The sequence below is a fragment of the Babylonia areolata genome, chromosome 3 (genome assembly GCF_041734735.1).
Source record: "Babylonia areolata isolate BAREFJ2019XMU chromosome 3, ASM4173473v1, whole genome shotgun sequence".
Classification (NCBI taxonomy): domain Eukaryota; kingdom Metazoa; phylum Mollusca; class Gastropoda; order Neogastropoda; family Buccinidae; genus Babylonia; species Babylonia areolata.
Genome location: NC_134878.1, coordinates 61,826,460 through 61,851,261, shown reverse-complemented (window position 1 = coordinate 61,851,261; position 24,802 = coordinate 61,826,460). Strand labels below are relative to the sequence as shown.

The following is a 24,802-nucleotide window of genomic DNA, read 5'->3' as shown; positions in this document are numbered from 1 at the left end:
GGGGAGGTGTTTGTCCTGTCACTCACAATGCCACACTTGCCCTTTGGAGTTGGGGACGGGGGAGTTGGGGGGTAGGAGGGTGGGTGGGGGGACAAGGCAAGGGGGAGGGGGGGAGGGAGGGCTTGGAAGGAAGGGGAAGAAAGGATCAGTGTATGTCTGGGGGATTGTATTGATCCGCCATCTTCTCTCCAAGGGTTTTTGCTAAGTGTTGTCAGCTTTACATAGGCCGTTGTTATTAGATAACATGTTTTTATCCTTGATTTTTTTTTTTTTTTTAACAAGTACAGAGAAAAAGTGAGTTTGGTGGTGTGAAAGTCAGTGTGTTGGTGAGAGAGAGTGTGTGTGATAAGTCAGTGTATGGGTGAGTGAGAGATTGAGCAAGCTTGTGTTAGTCAGTGTGTGGGTGAATGAGAGAGAGAGTATGTGTGTTCGTGTGTGTGTGTGTGTGTGTGAGTCAGTGTACAGGTGAGAGAGAGAGGGGGAGAGAGTGTTAGTTTAAGTTTCTGTTTCTCAAGGAGGCGTCACTGAGTTAGGACAAATCCATATATGCTACACCACATCTGCTAGGCAGATGCCTGACCAGCAGCATAAAGCAGCTCACTTTGTCAGGTCTTGAGTGGACCCTCCCCCATATATATATATATAAATATGTGTGAGTGTGTGTATGTGTGTGTGTGTGTGTGTGTACCGTTCAGAGTGGATTTCTTCTACATAATTTCGACACTTTTATTGCCATGGGTTCTTTTTCAGTGCATCAAGTGTGTGCTGTACACGGGACTTCAATTTATCGTCTTTCTGAATGACTAGACGCTCAGTTTAACTTTTCAGTCAACCTTGGGAATAAGGGTGAGAGCAGGATTCTCTGTATTGGCAGATGAGCTTAACAATCCTGCCACCTTCCTTCTTGACTCTGTGTGTGTGTGTGTGTGTGTGTGTGTGTGTGTGTGTGTGTTCATTTGGGTGAGTGAGAGAGAACACTTGTGAGTGTTAGTGCGTGGGTGAATGAGAGATGAGAGTGTGTGTATGTATGTTTGTGTGTGTGTGTTGTGTATGTGTGCGCATGCACATGCACATATGTTCAGTGCCCCGTCTTTTCTGTCTGGACTGTCTCTTTCTTTACACCCCTATGGTTTTCTCACTTTCTCCCCCCTCAGTTTCTGTCTGTCTGGGTGATGCGACCTTTCCCGTCACTGACTCCCTGTGGCATTCAGCTGTCTGTGCCTGATTGAATGTCTCCCATTAGAACAGGGAGCTCTCATAGTGGCTCTCAGATGGTCACTGAACTGCCATCATCGGGGGAAGACAGTCTCTGTGTGTGTGTGTGTGTGTGTGTGTGTGTGTGTGTGTGTGTGTGTGTTGGGTGTTGGGTGGAGAGAGTGTGTGCATGTGTATGGATAAGAATGTATGAATGCGTTCGTTTTATTACTTTTTACGATGTTAATGATGATGGTGGTGATCATTCTTCGTTCTAGTAGCAGTGGATGTAGCAATGTTAACATTTTTTTTTTTTTTTTTTTTTTTTTTTTTTTTTTGTCGTTATCGTTAATGTTGTTATTGTTATTGTTGTCACAAGGACAGATTGGAAGACTGGGCGATGCCTAAAATCTTTATCCTTGAGTAATAAAGTTTTTGAATCTTGAATCTTGAATCTTGAATCTCTCTCTCTCTCTCTCTCTCTCACAGTCTTGAACATTGGTACGTATTGCCCTTTTTCCATGCTGCCGTGGAAATGATCCTGGTTTGATGGAAGCTGTAACTGGCGGAGAGAGTATTGAACCGTGGTACTGGGATGGAAGAAGTCTGGTGGAGAGCCCTTCAGTCAGGAGGGCATGAGGCGTGTTGGATGCTGGGAAGGCAGTGGGGTCCAGGGGGAGTGGTTGGGGGTTGGGGGGTGGGGGGGGGGTGACAGCCATTTTGGATCAGGTAGAAGGCGGGTTTCGGAACAGAGGGGCTTGGCCATCTGTTGCCTTTGTGGGGCGTGAGTGGTGTGACACGGCATTGAGCGGCTGGCTACGGTTTTGGGTAGGGGAAGGGGAGGGTGGGTGATCTGGCCCTGGTCCGTCCCAACACTCTCTTCTTTTCACAGTGGCGACACAGTCCTGGTGGTGTGTGCAAGGTGAGGCTGAGTCTTGGATCTTTTGTTTCTGTTTTGTGTGTCAGAGGGGAGTTGGAAGGGGGGTGGGTGGGGGGGGGGGGGGGCTGTGGGGGGGGGGGGGGGGGGGGTATAATAATGACTGTGGATGTACATTTAATTAAATGTTTGAGAGAGAGCATGATGGAGAGAAGTTTGGGAGGAGAGAGAGAGAGAGAGAGAGAGAGAGAGGCGGGTGGAGAGAGAGAGAGAGTAACTGAGTATAATACAGTTAATGGGTTGTTATTGAGGACCGGAGAGAGAGCGTGACAAATACCACGGTAATTGAGGACATGTACATTGAATCGAGTGCAATTTGGAGGGAGGGTGAGAGAGAGAGAGAGAAAGAGAATAAATTAAAGTTTAGATAGCATCAGGAATTGCGCAGCAGTTTTCAACAGATGTCTTTCTCTCTCAGTCTCTTGCTCGCTCTGTCTCTCTTTCTGTGTCCGTCTCTTTTTTTGCGGATGATTCACTGGCCATTTTCCATGCAATTTTCTCTCAGGCTGGTTGGCTTCATGAATCCCAGATGGTGCGCGGTTAATGACTAATCATCAGGGTAGCAGCATTTTCATCATAAGCATAGTGTGTACGAAGGACATAAAGGGTGAAGTACACGTGCTTTTGTTTGTGTGTATAAAGCATATGATGAAGTCCATCAAGGCGTTGGTTTGGTCCTGACGTCGTCTGTTAAAAAAATCAAGAAAGAACCTTGTGCAAGAGTTATATTTTAAGTATTTTATCATGTTTTTGATAGATATAAGTACGAGTTATATATTAATGATTCATCATGTTATTGTTAGACAGAAGCACAAGAGTTGTATATTAACAATTTATCATGCTTCTGATAGAAGTACCAGATGAAGAAAATGATACACCTGAGAAGATAGTATTTGAGTAAACATTTGATATTTCACTAAGATTAAACCAAGTGAATAATTTCCAGAATTTAATACCCATTGATGACACAGAGTAAGACTGATTGCAGCAATAATTTTTTCTTACTTTTTTTTTTCTTTTTTTTTGTTTTACTTCTTTTTCACATGGATTTAATTTGTTTTGCAGATTAAAAAAAACTTTGAGAGTTTTGGCGATTAACAAAGATGGCCGACCAAGAAGCATGCTCCAGGATTGAACAGCGGTCAGTTATCAAGTTTTTGGTTGCTGAAGGGTGCAAACCAGTTGAAATTCATAGGAGAATGTCAACTGTGTATGGTGCCACATGTTTCAGCCGAAAAAATGTCTAAAGGTGGGCTAAATTGTTTAAAGAAGGACGGAGCAGTGTTGAGAATGAAGACAGGCCTGGAAGGCCTACAGAAGTGAGGTCTCCTGAGGTGATCGAATCAGTCAATGACCTCATTCAGTCTGACAGAAGGGTGACAGTGGATGACATTGCAAGGACTTTGAGCTTATCTGTTGGGACAGCACACAAAATTGTCCATGATGACCTTGGCTACTCGAAGGTCAGCTGCCGGTGGGTGCCAAAGATGCTAATACTCGTATCTTATACTGGGCTTTGCGAATGATATTGCACTACATAGATGGTTTCATGGATGATTCATATTATTTGCCTTCAGTGTTCAGAATGTGGAATGTTCATGTCTTCTTGATGGATAGGCTGTTGCAGCTGTCGTCAAATCAACAATGTATTTATTTTCTTATTCCCATTTCTCCTGTCTGTCCCTGTCTCCAGTCCATGGCTTGCTTTGCTCGCATCCAGTTCAGAGAGAAGACACACTTTTTTTTTTATTCTGCATCCAGAAAGTTGGCAGCTTTGTTGAAAAGTCATCTGTTTATTGGAAAATATGCACACACATGACAGTCTAAAATGTTCATTCTGGGTATGGAGGACACAAAGCAGTCGCTGTGAAGTGTTCACAGAGTGCAGCATTATCCTCTGACGGGGGAAGTGGTCTGAGGAATAAGGAGCAGGTACTACAATATCGGCCGAGGGCATTGGAGTGGAGTGTACAGAGATCAGGTTGGGTTCAATAGACAATAGGTCATATGACCGGAAGAACATAAAATCAATAGGTCACTTTGAAAATCAGTCGGGTCAAATATCACCCGTCCCGGGCTAATGGTTAATGCAAAAGTGGGAACGCCAATTCTTCTCGCCGAAGCTCGCGAAAGGCAGCGATAAAGATTCGTTTCGGATTTCGTTTCGTCACGGATCCGTATTTTAATAAACCAGTTTATAGTCATTTCCTGTAGGAGCAGACGACAAAGCGATCGCGATCGTTAAAGAGAGAGAGAGAGAGAGAGAGAGAGAGAGATGGTTACTTTGGTTGACCGACTGGTCATAAAAACAATAAGTCATGTGACCTGGCAACTTGAAAAACAATAGGTCATTTCCAAATTAAATGCGTCAATGACCGATGACCGATGTCGAACCTGATCCCTGAGTGTATAAAATAGTATAAACAATATGGCAACTGTGATGTCTTGTTTGCTTTTTTCATTGTGACTATATACCCAGTTTTCACTGACTTCCTTCTCTCTCTCTCTGTCTGTCTGTGTTCCTTCGCTTTCTCACGCTTCCTCTCTTTAGAATGAAAGGGCAAAGACTTTAGAAAGAATCAGATTCTTTTGAGGGCTGGCTTTAGTTTGTAAATGGATACACAGTTTTACTGAGTGTGGATATATATGTCAGATTGTCAGACACATGCTAAGTGAGTGTCATATCATGAAATCCACTTGATGATGGATTGATTACAACATGCAGGAACTGTGCTTGTAAGTGTTATCTTGCATCATGGTCACATGTACCTAGTAGTAAACTTGTCCTCTCATTACAGCTTCTATAGCATCACCCTTCTCGTCTTTTTCACTTGCTGGGGTAAGTGCGTGTGTGTGTGTGTGTGTGTGTGTGTGTGTGTGTGTGCATGTTAGTGACTCACAGAGACTAAGTGAGCCTTTGTGTTTGTGTGAAAGCATACAGTCGTTTTATGGGATCGGTTGTTTTTGGGGAAGTCTGAGTTAATGAAAATCGACCTGTTCTGGAATTCTTTAAAATTAACTCTTTAATCTGGTTCAGCGTAATATATGTGTAAGATTAATAGATTTGAATGGTGCAGATGTCAGTAGTTCTGATGAAGTGACCGCTGCCTGTTACAGCTCGGAGGTATTGTCACAGATGTGAGAGGTGACTGCAGTATGAATAAGAAAGAATGATTTCATTTATTAATTAAAAAAAAAAAAAATTGTTTCCTTGTTTATTTGCTTTTGAAGTATATAAGTAAGTTTACTTTTATCTTGTTTTGATATATGGGAAAGTAAGACAGTGTGTATGATTTCAGAATGTATAAGGGCAAGTCTTCTTTTCAAAACATTGTATAAAAAAAAAAAAGAAAAAAAGAAAAAAAAAGAGAAGAAATCCTGCTGCCATGGCAGAATGTTTTTTTTGTTTCATGGGATGAGACACCGTGCGTTTGAACACTGTCAGAGACACATTATTGTCGGATTTTTCAAGCCCAGCTCCCATCTTATGCATTGAGATGTGGGGAGACTGGGGCCACAGTTGATGTTACCTATTTCTTTGAAAGTTTTGCTCACATTTCCTGGTCAGCACTGCAGATGTTTGTATCTCAGGCCTGACTGAAGCTGGGTTATAGAAGGAAACACAGAGTGCTTCAGTGTCATGAATTCTGAAAGCTGAATAGATAAATGCTGGGAAAGGGGTTTGTGGGAGCAGATTCCTGATGACTGGTTGGAGGGATGTAGGGCAGATCGCTCAGTCTGGCTTTGCAGTGAAATCATCATTCTTGTCAGTAGTGGATGTAGTTGGTGGTGGGTTTGCCTGCATGGTATGGTAAATCAAACCAGGCATCACTGAACACCACCAAAGTGACGACTCAGCAACAGCGCAGGGTCTGTTCTGCTGTGTGGCCTGATGGCGGACCTGACTTAGATAATCCCTGGTGGACACTGTGGCTTTGGGACTGACAGGAGGAGCCATGAAGTGACTGGTTGGGGACTTGGGTTGGAACAGTTTTTGGTGGAAGATGGCACTGAAAGGCCTCTCACTTGTGTGTTTCAGTGTGTAGGATTGTATGGCATTTATTTCTCAGTAGATTTCACTGTGTGAAATTCAGGTTGCTTTCCCAGGGGAGAGCGTATCGACACAGTATAGTGCCACCGGGTTTTTTTTTGTGTGTGTGTGGTCTACAAGGGTATTTGTTTTACCATTGAAGTGGATTTTTCTTAGAATTTTGCAAGGAACAACTGTTCTGTTGCTGTAAATTCTGTTAATGCGCTGAGGGTTTCTAATCTCATCTGAAGGACTGGCACCATCTTATGGTTACTTATCATCAGCAGGCACATTTTCATTTTTTATCAGGAATTGTTCCACTGTTAGACATTTTAGAGACAGAGCAGTATGATGAAAATCCTGCCTCGTTTCTGCATGGACGTTATTGTATGATCATTATAGTTAACATAAGTTTACATTTGGGCCAACAGCAAAGTGAGAGCTGTATTATCAATGGTTTCTCCAGTCAATAGGAAACCATTTACAGCTTGAGTCTTTTTGTGAAGGACTATGACTCTCAAACTAGGAGGCAAAATTGCACTGGCTCTTAGTGCTGCAGCCTTGTGGGCTAGTTGGCCTTTGGGAACCATCCCAACGCCGACTGTCCTAAAACCCTCTTGGCCGAGAGAGTGGGGATGTAACTTGGGCAAGACACTCTCCACTATAATCAAATTCTAGCCCAAATAGTCGGAACAGCAGTTGCCTCCTCTGCTGTTCTGATGGTCATAGTCGGACACGACTGACTATCATCATCATCATCATAGTTAACATGAAGTTGCTGCGTACAGTCTGCTGATGGTATGATCAACCAACATCCACAGGGGCGGTAGTGGTAGTGCTGCGTTGCTGTGGTGTGGCCTCATAACTCTTTGTCTCCCTCCTGTATTGTTTTGTATGTTTTAGCATGGCATGAAGTTGCTGTCTGGAGTCTGCTGATGATGTATTTGATAAAACTGTCATCCAACAGTGGTGGTTAGTTGCAGTATTGTGTTGCTGCACTGTAGAAGTTGAAGCAGGCGTTATTACGGTCGTCATGAAGTTGCCGTCTACTTTTCTGCTGATGAAGCATTTTGATAAACTTTGACAATGCGTTTAGTCCCAGTGTTGTGGTTGCTGCAGTGTGGCAGTCCTGGGGCCCTTTCATTGCTGTCTCCCTCCTGGGTTCTGTTGTACCCTATCGTTATTGACTTGACATGAAGTTGTCCACAGTCTGCCAGTGAAAAGGTTTGATTTAGGAACTCTCACGTTGGGGTTAGTTACAGTGTTGGGTTGCTGCTGCTGCTGCCCCGTGACTTTCCTAACACCCTCCTAACTCTTGTCTGGTGGTCTCGGTCGGTCGTGTGATCCCATCAACTGTACCGGGGCTTGACAGGGTGACAGCTGTGGGAGTTGTCTCCCCCTCCCCCCCCCCACACCCCCCCCACCAGACCCCTCCCTCCTCCCACAGTTGTAGTTTCCCTCCCCCCTCCTCCAGGTCATGTACTGGGCCTCCTCTCTCCTATCCCTTCCCCACTGCCTTTATAATACCCTCCCCCACCCCTCCCACAACTCCCCTCAACCCCACCCCCTGCACATCCTCCCCTCTATGCACTCCAAACCCCATCGCCTGCTGTGCAAATAGAGAATAATACTGGTAAGCTGTGTACACACACACACGTGTAAACGCACACACAGACACACACACACACACACACACTGGTAAATATGGAAAAGCTGTTAAAGCATTGTCATTGTGTATGTGTGGGAAATAAAACAGACTGATTTGTCATCGTGTGAGAGTGTGTCACTGTGTGCATGCATAGTGACACACTCTCACACAATGATAGATGTGGAAAAGCAGTCGCAAGCAACTGTTATGGTATATGTGTGGGAAACAAATTATACTTTGGATGCTGTCAGTTTTTTTTTTGTCAGTTACTCTTTCTATTGTGCTCATTGCCTGTTTGATTGTATTTGTCACATCTGTATTTGGTGGAAGAATGGAAATGCAAAACCCCTCCAAAAAAACAAAAACAACCCCCTCAAAAAACAAAACAAAAACAAAACAAAAAACAAAAAAACGCCCCCCAACCCCCCCCCCCCCCCCCCAAAAAAAAACAAAAACAAAACAGAAAGCGGGGGTGGGGGGTGGGGGGAAGAGGAACATGTTACCTTTAGAATCCCCAAGGATATACAGACAAACTGACACAGCCATACAACAGACAGAAACACTAACACACACACACACACACACACATAAATACACACACACACACACACACACACACACACACACACACACACACACTCACATACACTCACACTCAAACACAAATACATACACCAGTTTTTATATTCATTTTCTTATTAATGAAACACATGTCTGTACTGGAAAAAATAACTGAGAGACTGTTCCATCTTTAAACCCAGTCATTTTCCATCCTTAAATTTAGAATAATAGTTATGCCAGAATAATAGTTACCTCTGTGACATACGTGTATTATGAAAGCTAGGTGAAGGGGTTCAGGATCAGAAAATCAGTTTGTGTGGGCTTGGTATCTTGTTTCTTTGAAAGGAAACTTCAGACTGTTTGCGCAGGCGTCCTCTATTTTGAGTGACATCCCACACAAGTTGTTTCTGGCTCAAGGATGAAGTGATGAAATCCTTATTTAGTATCAGGCGTCGTCTACCACTTGGGTGACCGGTCCCAAAAATGTTGGGAGTTTTGTTTTGTGTAGGCTTGAGTGTTGGATGTTGTTTTGTTTTTTTGTTTTTTTTATTTGTTCAGTTTGCACATGTTTAAAAAATTTTTTGAAATTCATTTGCCAAATTTGATTTTGTTTGCATGCAACAAAGTGATGTTGAGAAGTTGATTTTTTTAGTTATGGTTCCTTGCTGTGTATTGATTCACATAGAACTTTTTTTTTAAAGAAATTTCTCTTGTATTTAGTGCAGTGATCTGAAATGTAAAATAGTCATGATGCAGATGTTGTTTTCTTTCTTTTCCATTTTTTTCTTTGATGATTTTGTCTGTATATGTTTCGAGTCTTGATTAAAAAAAGAAAAAAGAAATTGTTGTATTTGCTCATCTTTTTTTCTTTTTTTTTTTTTTTTTTTAGTCACAGAAAACTTTGGAGGTCAAGAGTTTTATCAAACAAGTTTGAAATTCATAAGTTAGTCTTTGAAGAATGGGTGGTGCAGATGTTTGAATTGAGAGTATATGCATGTAATTGCTGCAGATGTAACCCTGTGTGTGTGCATGTTAGTGTGTGTGTGTGTTTGTGTATGCTTGTATGCTCCGATGCATGTGTTTTTGAACGCCTGTTTGAAAAATATAACCGTGTTTATTATAATCACAAATATATTAACTGACACATATATATTTTTCCGCGCTTCACATCTACTATATATAAATGTACGTTTGCTCTCCGTCCTTTGGTGTTGATGATGCCTTCAAAAGCACTGCAGCGTACCCCACGACCAAACCGGGTTTCTGGACCAATGACAGTGACTTGTTTCCTGCTTTCAGATGGCTTCCGCAAACGACGCCAAGTGGCAGAAAGATGCAGCCGACCAGAACTTCGACTACATGTTCAAGCTGCTGATCATCGGCAACAGCAGTGTGGGCAAAACCTCCTTCCTCTTCAGGTATGCCGACGACTCCTTCACTTCAGCTTTCGTCAGCACGGTCGGCATCGACTTCAAGGTGAAAACTGTCTTCCGACAGGACAAGCGGGTCAAGCTACAGATCTGGGTGAGTGGAAAATGCACCTTGGCGTGTGTGGTGGGGAAGGGAAATATGGGAAAAGGGAGAGGGAGGAGAGAACTCAGAACTCAAAACGTTTTTATTCAAGGATTAAGATTTTAGGCCTTGCCTATTCTTCCAATCTGTCCTTGCTGATCTACATCTATTACAAATAGCACACACATAAATGAAAGGAAAAGGTTTTCATGCAGAACTGTATACATAATGAAGAAAACACCCCCCGGCCCTCCACACACACCCACATCCGTGCACACACATGCATACACACACTGACGCTCGCGTGCGAGCGCACACACATACATACACACACACGCGCGCACACATACTGACAGCACCCCTTCACTCCCTCCATACACTAAGATTCACAGATGGATAGGACAGTGAGTCACAGAGAGATAGATAGATAGAGAGATAGAGAGAGAGAGATGTCATCAATATAGAAGTTCCAGAAACATCCGCGTGTTCAAAAGGTACAGTATTGTTACTGTCTCTGAAATCTATGTGTGGCAAGTGCAGCATACTACAGTGACTACCACCATCATCAATATTACTTGAACACTTGTCACGATAATGATAGAACGAAATGAATAGATTATGCATGCATAAGAAACAGAACGAGAGAAAAAGAGAGAGAGAGAGAGAGAGAGAGAGAGCAAAACAAAATTGGATCCGTTTCATAAATATTCTTGCTGATACAGCTTATTATTATTTATTTCAGTACCTGTTAATCATACTTTGTTTGTGGAAGGATGTTATACCCTCTGTAAATCAGTGAATTATACACGTTTGACATGGTAGTTTTCATGAGCACAGAGAAGGATCAACCACAGAGATACGGCGTGCACACCCTCACACATCCTGGTCTCTCCACTCTGAGCACAGGCAAAACTTTTTTCTTTTTTTTTTTCATAAACAGCATGGGCAAATTGAGCTCGTTGCCACCATCAGGTTGCTGTTGAATAATCAAAGTGTGATGGCTGTGATGGGGCATTCATGATGCATGATGCTTTTCTTCCCTGACTTGCGTGCGATGATGGCTGTGTTGTCAGTGCAGCAGTTTACAGGCAGTGCATGCTGTGATCAGCTATCTGGGGGATTGAAAGGGGTTGGGGGCCTGGGTGATGTGGGGGTGGGGGGGTGGGGGCCAGACATAAACCCATCAGATGCAGACTGGAAAAAGGACAGTACCCATGCTGTGACTTTCGTTGGTGTTGTTGGGCACTCGTGAAGACACCACCACTCTCCTCCTCCTCCTGTCTCTGTTCTCAGCCACTCTATGGGATTCCCCCAGATTCATTCCTGTCCATTCTTGGATATTGTCTTCCCACCTCTTTTCTCTGTCTTCATCAACTGCAGCTGTTCCCAGGAAAAAAGAGAGAGGTTAAATCCTGGTGAAATCCGAATAGGTATGGAAGCTGTGGGTGATAGATATTTTTGTGTATGTTCATTTTTTATTTTTTATTTTTTTATGTCAGTGGGAATATTGAAGAGGAGTTAGATGGACAGGATTATGAAAGATGCATTGGGGGTGAGGGTGGGGGGGGTAGGGGATTGAGAGGTAGAGAAACATTGACCTCTCAGGTTAGAAGTGGAAATGAAGAAAGGGTTAGGTCATTGGGGGGCTGGGGGGTATTCAGAGGCATTGGACTTCCTTATGATTAGACTGGGTTCAGAAAATGTTCAGGACCATTGGGGAACTCTTCTTTTTTTCCCCCCAGCAGATATGTGGTGTAGAGTGTATGGCTCTGTGGTGTAGAGTATATGGATCTGTCCGCACACTCTGACACGGCCTTGAGACTGAAACTAAAACTCTTGGGGGCATGATGAAATGAAGCTGATTTTCTGGTAAATGGGATGCAGTCAGTGTCATGACCACCACTTTTAACCAGAAGTGCTTTCTTGCACATTTACTTCCTTTTATATATATATATATATATATATATATATATATATTTTTTTTTTTTGATACAATGAAAACCCATTTATTGTTTATAAACTACTGAATGATTGTAAATATTTGGCTAAAAGATCAATTTTTGAAGCACATTTTTCAAGCTGTTCGTGGAACATGTGTGTCTGAAACAGCTGGCAGTGTGTTCAATGAGAGGCCAGTGGTTGACTAAGTGCCGCCTACATAATTTAAACCATCTTGTTTTTTCTAACATTTTATAAAAAGACATGCCTTCTTTTTTGCGAAACCTGTAGATTTTTGTTTTGTATTTGAAAAGGGGAATGTTTAGAGGAGTTAGGTGCCTGTTGGTAACAGGGATATGTGAAGTGTATTATCAGTACACAACCAGGATGTTTTTCAGGATTTTCTGTGTCTATGTTTGCCAAGGTAGAGTTGTTCGATATTGTCTATAAAATGTGTTGAAGTGGTGGTTAGTTGCTTTTTCACAGCTGTTGTTGACAGAAATGAAATGAACTTCGTTCTTACACATATGTTGTTCTTTTTTTTTTTTTTTATATCTAAAGACTTGTATTAAAGAGGAACATGTCATTGACAGAAGTTCGCTTTCTATCATACTCTCTTATGAACACTTTCTTTTTCCTCCATCCTGGTCTGTCTCACACACAGAGACGCACACATGTACATACATACTACATGGACACAGACATGGACACGGACAGACACACAGACACAGACACACACACACACACACACACACACACATACACATACATACATACATACATACATACACACACACACACACACACATACACACACATACACACACACACACACACACACACACACATACCCACACACACACACACACACACACACACACACACACACACACACATACACACACATACATACACACACACACACACACACACACACACACACACACACACACACACACACACAGACACACACAGACACACATACTTACAAACCACAAACGCTAGGCATTTCCCACTCACGGAAGCAATACTTCCGGCCTCCTGACTGAAAGCATTAGCATTTGTTAGTGTGTGTGTGTGTGTGTGTGTGTGTGTGTGTGTGTGTGTGTGTGTTGTGTAAGCATGTAGCTGCATCTGTTACTTGTTTTTCAACCAGAACCATTTTAACTTTTGCACAGTGCATATCATTGTATTTTGTTGTATTGTGCTGTGCTGTGTTTTTATTTATTTATTTATTTATTTTTTTAAATCACAGATTTCCCTGTATGAATCGCAGGGCTCTTTTCAAAGGACAGTGCTCGTACAGTGCAGCACAACATATTTTGATAGATGTGTAAACAAAGTGCGTCAGTGTCATCACCTACTCTTGGTTGTCCAGCTAAGTGTGTTGATATCTGTGTGGGAGCCTTTAACCCCTTGACTGCTAAACCTTTGTGAAATGAAGTCTTGTGTGGCATGTATTTGAAGGACAAGAACTACTTCTTGTCTTCTTTTAAGCGGTGTGATTTGATTTTCCTGAACAAAGGTCATGCAGACCCTAGAAAAATGAGTCCAGATAAAGAATGGTGACTGATATCCTGACCAAACAGGTAACAGCTTTTCACTAATGAGCGTACTAGTCAGCAGTCAGTGGGTTAATGTCATTTTATTGCTTGCCACAGGTGGTTAAGGAATAAAAAAAAAATTTGTGGGGTGGTAGTTATGAATAAGATCTTTCCATTAATTTTGTTTGTGATGATGGTCAACAGGTTGAAATGTCAAAGGTCAGGGTCATCATTTGGTAAAGGAGAAAAAGCTTGATAGAGCTCATGATTCTTTGATATGGCGACTTGTCATGATCATTGCTTGATTTCTATTTGTATTCAAGGGCAGAAGTGAGAGGCCATAGTACCATGATGATGTTTTGAGTCAGTGTGAAAAAGCTTGTAGACTTGTACAAGAGAGATGAGGTCTTGCTGCATTCAGTCCTCCTTAAACTTGGTACAGCATTCAGTCATGGTGAAAACAGTGTAGAGGTTCAAGGTATGGTGTCAGTTCAAAGTCACAGCATAGCACAAACTAGGGGAAAAAAGTCAGTTCAAAGTCACAGCATAGCACAAACTAGGGGGAAAAAAGTCAGTTCAAAGTCACAGCATAGCACAAACTAGGGGAAAAAAGTCAGTTCAAAGTCACAGCATAGCACAAACTAGGGGGAAAAAGTCAGTTCAAAGTCACAGCATAGCACAAACTAGGGGGAAAAAGTCAGTTCAAAGTCACAGCATAGCACAAACTAGGGGAAAAAAGTCAGTTCAAAGTCACAGCATAGCACAAACTAGGGGAAAAAAGTCAGTTCAAAGTCACAGCATAGCACAAACTAGGGGGAAAAAAGTCAGTTCAAAGTCACAGCATAGCACAAACTAGGGGAAAAAAGTCAGTTCAAAGTCACAGCATAGCACAAACTAGGGGGAAAAAGTCAGTTCAAAGTCACAGCATAGCACAAACTAGGGGAAAAAAGTCAGTTCAAAGTCACAGCATAGCACAAACTAGGGGAAAAAAGTCAGTTCAAAGTCACAGCATAGCACAAACTAGGGGAAAAAAAGTCAGTTCAAAGTCACAGCATAGCACAAACTAGGGGGAAAAAAGTCAGTTCAAAGTCACAGCATAGCACAAACTAGGGGAAAAAAGTCAGTTCAAAGTCACAGCATAGCACAAACTAGGGGAAAAAAGTCAGTTCAAAGTCACAGCATAGCACAAACTAGGGGAAAAAAGTCAGTTCAAAGTCACAGCATAGCACAAACTAGGGGGAAAAAGTCAGTTCAAAGTCACAGCATAGCACAAACTAGGGGAAAAAAGTCAGTTCAAAGTCACAGCATAGCACAAACTAGGGAAAAAAAGTCAGTTCAAAGTCACAGCATAGCACAAACTAGGGAAAAAAAGTCAGTTCAAAGTCACAGCATAGCACAAACTAGGGGAAAAAAGTCAGTTCAAAGTCACAGCATAGCACAAACTAGGGGAAAAAGTCAGTTCAAAGTCACAGCATAGCACAAACTAGGGGAAAAAAAAGAAAGAAAGAGAAATAACGTTGTGTGGTGGAACCTGAGGTTTTCACCCAATTTTCTGGAAACGTGGTAGACTGATTCATATAGACATTCGGAAATGAACACTTTCAGAGCTTGAGATTAGAGGTGATATATCAAGGTTGCAACTGTGGGATGATTAAAAGTTGCCATGCATTGCTTCCTACTGCATTGAAGGAACAGGTCCGACTCGCCTGTTTCCATGCCGCCCACTCCTTGATCATGCCACCACCCTCAGTGGCCTCTTGAGAGCTTGACTCTTCATCCTGTTTCATATTCCTAGCATTCACGTTTTGCTCATCCAGCCTCTCTCTCTCTCTGTTTCTTTCACACACACACACACACACACACACACACACACACTTCAATGAAGAAAGTGAAATTTCTTTTTCTTCTTTTTTAGAAACACACACACACACACACACACACACACAGCAACTGAGTACGTAGGCAAACCGGGAATAGGTAAAATAGGATCACCAAATTAGTGACAGGCAAATCACAAACAAGCAAAACGGAAACAGGTGAATCGGGATGAGACAGCATGAGACGGCGAGGTGGGAGAAGTGGGGAGTGGTGGTTTAGTGGTGACTGTGCGCCGTGTTGAACAGGACACTGCGGGCCAGGAGCGGTACCGAACCATCACCACAGCGTACTACCGTGGGGCCATGGGGTTCATCCTGATGTATGATGTCACCAACGAGGAGTCCTTCAATGCTGTCCAGGACTGGTGGGTGCCGGCCTGCCTGTCATCTTCTTGTTGTGACTGTCTGCCTGTGTATCTGTCTATCGTTTGTCCACAGCATGTGTTGGTCGTTAGGTTGTCGTCAGAAGCAAGTGATGGGTCATTTGTTTGTCACCCAAAGCAGTTGTTGGTCATTTATGTGTCATCCAGAGCAATTATCGATCACTTGTTTGTCATCCAAAGAAAGTGATGGTCATTTTATGTCATTCTAAGCAGATGAAGGTTATTTTTTCTTCAGAGCCAGTGATGGTCATTTGTTTGTCATATATGATAGTCAGTCGTGTCTGACTATGACCATCAGAACAGCAGAGGAGGCAACTGCTGTTCCGACTATTTGGGCTAGAATTTGATTATAGTGGAGAGTGTCTTGCCCAAGTTACATCCCCACTCTCTTGGCCAAGAGGGTTTTAGGACAGTCGGCGTTGGGATGGTTCCCATGTCATACAAAGTTAAGAAATGATCGTTTATTTGTCATTCAAAGTAAGTGATGCATATTTATTTATCATGCAAAGAAAGTGATGGTCATTTATTTGTCATCCAAGGGATGTTCCATTTGTTTGTCACCCAAAGCAGGTGACGGTCATTTGTTTGTCATCCAAAGCAAGGGATGGTCAGTTATTTTGTTACTCCTGCCAGGTGGAAATGACTCTCACTGGTTATTTTTTGCAGTCACACATGGCACCTCCTTCATCATGTTGAGAAGAAGCTGAGTCCCTTTGGAGTGACTGGAGAAAAAAAATTAATGTTGTCGCTCTTTCATTGGATTTCAGGCTGCCTGCAAGTCAGCTGTTTCCTTTCACATTGCCTTTCACTTTCCCTCCTTGATCTTTTGAGTTGGTTTGAAAAGACTGGGATGGAGCGGACTTTTCAGACTGCTTTTGTTTTCATGGCAGGTTTTTTTCCCCCCCTTTAGAATAGGTCCTTTTGTGGTGTGTGTGTGTGTGTGTGTGTGTGTGCATAAGATTTTTGGCATGGCTCAGCAAAATGAGATATCTGTTCTAATTGTTTACTTACCAAGATCTTACCATAGATCTTTGCATATCTGTGTGGGTTTGTGTGTATGTATATAAGCTACAGTTTCCTCGAAAGTCACTTAGGAAGCTATCACTCCATTGCTTCAAACACAATGTCCAGTAAACAATGATGAGGTGTTAGGCCACTGTGTGTTGAAGCAGCCCAGGGTGTGTACACATGTGTGTTAGTGTGAGAGTCATGGGCTGACTGTTGTGTTAACAGGTACACTACAGATCAAGACCCACAACTGGAGCAATGCATGTGTTGGTGTGTGAGTCATGGGCAGACAATGTGTTAACAGGTACACTACAGATCAAGACCCACAACTGGAGCAATGCATGTGTTGGTGTGTGAGTCATGGGCAGACAATGTGTTGACAGGTACACTACAGATCAAGACCCACAACTGGAGCAATGCATGTGTTGGTGTGTGAGTCATGGGCAGACAATGTGTTAACAGGCACACTACAGATCAAGACCCACAACTGGAGCAATGCATGTGTTAATGTGTGAGTCATGGGCAGACAATGTGTTAACAGGTACACTACAGATCAAGACCCACGACTGGAGCAATGCATGTGTTGGTGTGTGAGTCATGGGCAGACAATGTGTTAACAGGTACACTACAGATCAAGACCCACAACTGGAGCAATGCATGTGTTGGTGTGTGAGTCATGGGCAGACAATGTGTTGACAGGTACACTACAGATCAAGACCCACAACTGGAGCAATGCATGTGTTGGTGTGAGAGTCATGGGCAGACAATGTGTTAACAGGCACACTGCAGATCAAGACCCACAACTGGAGCAATGCCTGTGTTGGTGTGTGAGTCATGGGCAGACAATGTGTTAACAGGTACACTACAGATCAAGACCCACAACTGGAGCAATGCATGTGTTGGTGTGTGAGTCATGGGCAGACAATGTGTTAACAGGCACACTACAGATCAAGACCCACAACTGGAGCAATGCATGTGTTAATGTGTGAGTCATGGGCAGACAATGTGTTAACAGGTACACTACAGATCAAGACCCACAACTGGAGCAATGCATGTGTTGGTGTGAGAGTCATGGGCAGACAATGTGTTGACAGGTGCATTCAGATCAAGACCCATGCTTGGAGCAGTGCCTGTGTGGTGCTGGTGGGCAACAAGTGTGACCTGGAGCCGGCCAGGCTGATTAGCCAGTCCCAGGGCCTCGACTTGGCCCAGCGGTTAGGTACGCTGCAGTGGACACCCAGCCTTCCCAGCCCCGGGGCTTCTTTCCCAGCTTTCCTGTGGTGGCATGCCTCACCCCCCACCTCCCCTCTGTGGTGATGGGAGAGGGATGTGTGGTGGTGCTGCAGTGTCTGGTGGTTCCCGTAGGATGGACACTCACCACCTGTCTGTTCACAGGCTTAGTGAACAGATGGGTGAGTTGGTGGGTGTGTGGGAGTCAAGCCGGTTTCCCTCTTTCTGCCTGGTGTGTCTGGTTCCCTGAGTTTGGAAGGGGCTGTTTAAGCTGGGGTGCATTGTGCTCTTCTGACCACACTCTTGCCATGGTGGGGTGGGGGAGTATAGACACTGGGGAGATAGGTCATGGCAGCTGAACAGAAAGGTTAGGGAAACTGCAGAGGAAATTGAACTTTTCTAGTTTTTAGAGGCGTTTGATTGGCTGAGAGCGGGTGGGCCCGTCTTTTCACTGTTAGCCGCGCGAAATTTGGCCAAGCAGAGCAAACCAATAGGCCTAGTTTGCATCAGTTTGACATGGTAAGTATATTTAACACCAAACATGGAGTATAATACAAACTCCTCCTTTTTCCCCTAGATCTTCCCCACACTCCCCTTTTGTGTTTTTTTGTGGCCTTGGGGGAACTGCAAGTGCTGGATCTTGCCGTGTATGTCCTGAGTTCATTTCTTGTTTCTAAAAGCACTGGAGAGGTGCCGACTGCAGGTGTTTAGACTGGCCATGCAGTGTTACCTCAGACTTTGTCAGCCACCATTCTGCTTTTCCTGGAACTGTTTGTAAAGGTGGAACTGATCTTTGCTACCGCATAATGTTTAGATAAATCTCAGAATGCTTAATTCATCTTGCATGCGATAATTATGCAGTCTCATTCCAGACTGAGTTATATTCTCTACACAGCAGAATAAAACATTCTGGATATGTATGGTCGAGAAAAATAACCATGGCAAGGGACCAACAGAAGAATGCAAAGCTTGTGTCCCATTCTAACCTGGTGCTTTACTGGACACGGAGGAAACTGGGATCTCCCTGCAAAGCCCATGGTTGTGTGTCCAGTGCTGCACACAACAGGACACTCACCACATAGCTGTCCACAGGGTATGTGTGGTCAGAGGGGGTATGTGGAGGTCCACCCAGTTTCCGTCTGTTTCCCTGGTGCTGCTTGTTCTCCTGCTGCCTGGCAATGCTTGGTTTTCAGCATGTTCGGAATCCCACCACCTTGACCCAACACCACAGCACAGAAACATGCAGGCTGCTTGCTGCAGGTGTGCCTCTTTTCCACAGGTTTAACTGGCTATGGTGTGCTCGGTTCTTTCACTTGTGCGCTGTGCGTGGTGTGTGTGATGTGTCTCTGAGCTTCATGTACCACACCTGTTCACCAATCATTTGACTTTTTCTTCTTCTGGTCACAGGTTTTTATACGACAGAAATGCAAAGCATTCTAAACAGATCCAGCTTGCTGTTCTACTCATTGTAGAAAGGCAGCAGGTGTCTGTGAATGTTTCCAGGTCCGGTGTCATACCAGCTGTTGAAGTGTAGCGCTGATAATGGCTCCGCTGGCAGATGTGTGCATGTTTTTTGGTCTTCTGCTTTGTCTTGGATTTGACGCAAACATTGTGGGCTGCTTTGTTAATGGCTGTGGGGTGGTGTTTGTGTGGGTTGTGGTGGTTTCAGGTGCACGCAGATCAAGACGTACTCGTGGGACAACGCCCAGGTGGTGTTGGTGGGCAACAAGTGTGACCTGGAGGATGAGCGGGTGGTGTCTGCTGACCGGGGAAAGCAGCTGGCTGACCAGCTAGGTACCCGACCCTCTGCACCTTACTTTTTACCTGTGTCCCTGACTGCATGCCCTTCTGCCTTCCATGTGTGTGTGTGTGTGTGTGTGTGTGTGTGTGTGGACTTAGTGTGTGACCTGCATTTTGTAGGTTGGTGTAAACTGGTTAGTTTTGTGATTTCAGAGCCTGTGTAAATCTGTGTTGTGTGTGTGTGTGTGTGTGTGTGTGTGTGTGTGCAGGGATGTGAGAGCAACATGGAAATGCATAAATGAGCTTTTCCATTCCATTTAAAAAAAAAAAAAAAAAAAAAAAAAAAAAGCAAGAAAAAAGAAAAGCATCTGTCAGTTGGGGGTGACTACTGCAGAAAAACTGCACATGCAATTCCTGAGATACGTGCAAATCTGGGGAGAAAACAGGGAAGGGGGTGAAACTAAGGTATGATGTTGCCGACAAAGGCTGTCGAGAAGCTACTGCCGATGTATGTAATGAAAAGAAAAACTGCCACACTCTTCATCTGTCCCGATTATGAAAGGTCTGTTTTTACTCTGTTCTTTGTTGATGGAAGCAGCTCTCGCGCCAAACATTATGTGTTAGTTAGATCCATCTGGGACTCAGTTTTGAGTTGTTTAGATGTAATCTAGCGAGCTGTGAATAAAAAACAACAGACAAACGAACAAACAAACACGCTTTGAATTGAAAACAACAAAACAAACAAACAATAAATGATTCACTCCTGACTTTGGGAGCATACTGATGTTCCTTTGGCCCGATGTGCCAATATATGTGTTCCACACTAAACCTGGTTTTAACAGGGAATACACGCATGCACTCGCTCTCTCTCTTTCTCTCTCTGTGGTATACATGTGCACTTGAGCACTCCCATCCCACACAGACACCTACAGACACATACGCACACACACACTGTTTGCATGCACACTCAACACACACACACACACACATACGCATGCACACACACACACACACACACGCACACACACACACACACACACACACACACATGAACAATCTCTGTACCTGTCTTGCCACTTGGGCCATTCCTCACTTTATGCAACATAAACGGAAACATTTGGCAGTGCTGTTTTTATGCTAAAATTACGTCAGTGGTGATACACTGGATGGCTGCGGTAATGGCTGTTATTTAGATAGATGGGATCTATATCCAAAAGTACCCAAAAAATTCATCTCCATTACGAGCAGAAAATATGTTCTGTTTTATTCCAGATTTTAGGTTTATAGGAAACACTGTTCTTTCATTTGTGTATTTTTATGTGTCATTATGAGTTTAAAAAAAAGAAGAAGTTAATTTTGACCACTGCAGAGCTGTGAAACATTTGTGATTCCTGTACTGTTACTGGGGATTGCAAACAGTTTTTTTGTCAGCTCCAGGGGCCTTTCCACCCCCAGAACCCCCATGTGGTATCACCTTCCCATCACACCAGGGGCCTTTCCACCCCCAGAACCCCCATGTGGTATCACCTTCCCATCACACCAGGGGCCTTTCACAGCCCCAGAACCCCCATGTGGTATCACCTTCCCGTCACACCAGGGGGCTTTCACAGCCCCAGAACCCCCATGTGGTATCACCTTCCCGTCACACCAGGGGCCTTTCACAGCCCCAGAACCCCCATGTGGTATCACCTTCCCATCACACCAGGGGGCTTTCACAGCCCCAGAACCCCCATGTGGTATCACCTTCCCATCACACCAGGGGCCTTTCCACCCCCAGAACCCCCATGTGGTATCACCTTCCCATCACACCAGGGGGCTTTCACAGCCCCAGAACCCCCATGCGGTATCACCTTCCCCTCACACCAGGGGCCTTTCACAGCCCCAGAACCCCCATGTGGTATCACCTTCCTGTCACACCAGGGGGCTTTCCACCCCCAGAACCCCCATGTGGTATCACCTTCCCGTCACACCAGGGGGCTTTCACAGCCCCAGAACCCCCATGTGGTATCACCTTCCCGTCACACCAGGGGGCTTTCACAGCCCCTGTCCTTCCTTCCCCACACACACTCCCCATCCTGGCTACAGTACACTTTTTTGATTCAGTCCCTCTCACATCGCTGTGTGTGTGTGTGTGTGTGTGTGTGTGTGTGTGTGTACTAGATGTGTGACCTGCATTTTGTGATTGGAGTACGCTGGTTTGTTGTGTGATTTCAGAGCCTGGCTACAATGCATGTTGTGTTTATGTGTGTGTGTGTGTGTTGTGAGTGTGCAGTCTGGATGTGTTCATGAATACAGCAACATTAGCTGGTTTTCTTTGTTAGCAGTTGTTGTTTTTTTTTCATTGGTGGTGGTTGTAGCAGCTAAACTGTGTGTTCATGTTGTTGCTTATTGAAGAGAAGGGGTTGTGCTTATTATTATTTTTTTTTTATGTTTGCATTGTCTTCTATCAGTGTTTATTTGCTTTTTTGTTTTTGTTTACTTATATTCCTTCATTCATGAACTCTTACTATCTTTTTTGGTCAGGTACTCCTGTACAGAACACTACTTTGAAATGATTTGCAAGACAGTGCGGGGTTCTTTAAAAGGTTACATTATGATATTTTAGAATGATGATGCTGTTTTGATGCACTTGATGTTTTTGATAATATCAGTTGTGTAATTTACCCTTAATCCCGTTTTCAGTGTCATAGCACCTGATTTCCTTTGATTATTGGGTTCCTCACTTTTAAAAGTTCTTTTCTTTTTTAACAGATGTATGAATGTTTGGGATTGCATGAACAGTTATTCATCTGTGTTCCATCATTAAAGTGAATATTATTTCAGCCCATCTGTAACGATTCTAAGGGACAAATAGAAGTTCCAAATTGATGATTAACATTTATCAGTTATGCTGTTTCCGTATTAGCTTAAATGATGAGCAGAGTCACATGTTTATATTCATCTGTTTTATAACATTAATGTGGCTTGAAAAGTGTTTATTATTCGCAGTGTTGTCTTTTTTTACGTGACACTTTGGAAGATGTTGGTCAGTTGTCTGCATTGTGAATTATTGTGTTATGCTGTTATGTCATTTTCTCTGTGTGGTAATCAATAATGCAGCTGTGTAGTAAGCAGTTTTTAATCCTTGAGTTGACCTTATTTATTTATCCATATTTCTTCACATAGTTCATTAGTTGGCAATCGTTTGGATTGATTTACGATTGATTTACGGCTGCTGTGGTATTTTTGCTAACATGGATGTATCTGTTGTGTGGTTTGTAGGTACTGTATTAGTTTAAAGTTTGTCTCAGTACGTTTGTTTCAGTTGCAATTTTTTTTTCTCTAAAACTTGCATCTAGTTATGTCCAAGCTTGAGTATTTCTCATATGTCTGAATTCACAGAGGATGAACATATAATGTGCAAGACTATTCGTTTATTCTGTAACATGTTTGATGAGACCTATCTGAAATGTGCTTTTCAGACTGCTTTATGTATCATTACATCAGATTTTAGACTGAAAATGTCATTGTCCATTGCATGTCTGTTTATCATAGCGGAGGAATGATTCTTGTTGACATAGAAGTGTATTTATCATGATTGGAGGAATAATTCATATTGATATCAAAGAGGTTTCTGGTGGCAGCTAAGGTCCCCCTTGGTGGCGAAGGCCAAACTCACTTGCATTTTAAAGAAAATAACACTTTGTCAGTTTATATTTGAGGCTTTCAACTTCTCAGTTAAAATCTTCAGGACATGATAATAATGAAAGTATGTTCTGTGCCTGGCACAGTCACATGTTTTAAGACACAGATTTGATGATTATGAAAGACACTGTCTTATATTAGTGTGCTTCACATTCAACCATAATTATGAACAAAGCATCAGAAACATGCTCACACAAAGTTGAGATGGAGGCTTGTAGCGTTATTTGTGGAGTGAAGTTTGTAGTTTAGAGCATTATTGATGGGGTAGAGGTTGTAGTTTACAGTATCATTGGTGGGGTAGACATTGTAGCTTACAGTATTAGTTGTGGAACTGAGGTTGTTGCTTACAGCATTATTGGTGGGGTAGAGGTTGTAGTTTACTGCAATATTGGTGGGGTAGAGTTTGTAGCTTTTTAGCTTACAGTATTATTGGTGGGGTACAGGTTGAGGTTGTAGCTTACAGTATTATTGGTGGGGTAGATGTTATAGCTTACAGTGCTATTGGTGGGGTTGAGGTTGTAGCTTACAGTACTATTGGTGGGGTTGAGGTGTGTAGCTTACAGTACTATTGGTGGGGTTGAGGTTGCAGCATACAGTAGTGTCACTGGGGTTACATATCCATCCTGCTGGCGTTGACAGGCCTCGAGTTCTTCGAGACGTCTGCCAAGGAGAACATCAACGTCAAGGCGGTGTTTGAGCGGCTGGTGGACATCATCTGCGACAAGATGTCGGAGTCGCTGGATTCGGACCCGACCCTGGTGTCCAGCACGGCCAAGGCCACCCGCCTGACAGAGAACCCCAACATGCAGAGCAGCAGCTGCGCCTGTTGACCGCGAGGACCAGGGCTGCTTCTTGGCAATCGTCGGGCATGCCGCTGCTGCTGCTGCTGTTGGATTCTTTTATTTTCTTTCTTTTTTTTTTTTTTTTTTTTTTTTTAGGGGGGACGAGGGGTGCAGGAACGGAGATGGGTTCTCTCTCCTCTTTCCCTTCCTCTCCCCTGCCCTCTTGCGAGGAAAAAAAAAAAGTATTGTGGATGATGGTGACTGGTTTGTTCTGTTCCCTCTGCCCGTTGCAGTGTGGATGTAATAGAACGCTGGTGAGGAGGGTGGAGGATAGGGATGTTTTGGGAGGGGGCGGGGGGGGGGTGGGGGGGGGGGGTTGTTGTGGTGATGGTGGTGCAGGGATCAGGTTCGACATCGGTCATCGGTCATTGACGCATTTAATTTTGAAATGACCTATTGTTTTTTTTTTTCAAGTTGCCAGGTCACATGACTTGTTGTTTTTATGACCAGTCGGTCAACCAAAGTAACCATCTCTCTCTCTCTCTCTCTCTCTCTCTTTAACGATCGCGATCGCTTTGTCGTCTGCTCCTACAGGAAACGACTATAAACTGGTTTATTAAAATACGGATCCGTGACGAAACGAAATCCGAAACGAAACGAATCTTTATGGCTGCCTTTCGCGAGCTTCGGCGAGAAGAATTGGCGTTCCCACTTTTGCATTAACCGAGTGCAGT

General features: G+C 43.5%; 1 protein-coding gene across 6 annotated transcripts in view; it reads left to right on the top strand.

Moving 5' to 3' along the window:
- LOC143280661 (ras-related protein Rab-3-like) overlaps positions 1 to 24,423 on the top strand; it is a 61,629-nt gene extending 37,206 nt beyond the window's left edge. For 3 of the 6 annotated variants that reach the window (XM_076585389.1, XM_076585390.1, XM_076585392.1), the window contains 4 exons: positions 9,670 to 9,894; positions 15,488 to 15,606; positions 19,532 to 19,656; positions 23,926 to 24,419. In XM_076585389.1, the coding sequence (XP_076441504.1) occupies positions 9,670 to 9,894; positions 15,488 to 15,606; positions 19,532 to 19,656; positions 23,926 to 24,116 (660 nt within the window). In that variant the 3' untranslated portion in view covers positions 24,117 to 24,419. Of the gene's footprint in view, positions 1 to 2,002; positions 2,117 to 9,669; positions 9,895 to 15,487; positions 15,607 to 17,726; positions 17,852 to 19,531; positions 19,657 to 23,925 lie in introns of those variants that run through there. The other 3 variants (XM_076585394.1, XM_076585391.1, XM_076585393.1) reach the window with 3 other exon arrangements.
- The last annotated feature ends 379 nt before the right edge of the window (positions 24,424 to 24,802 follow it).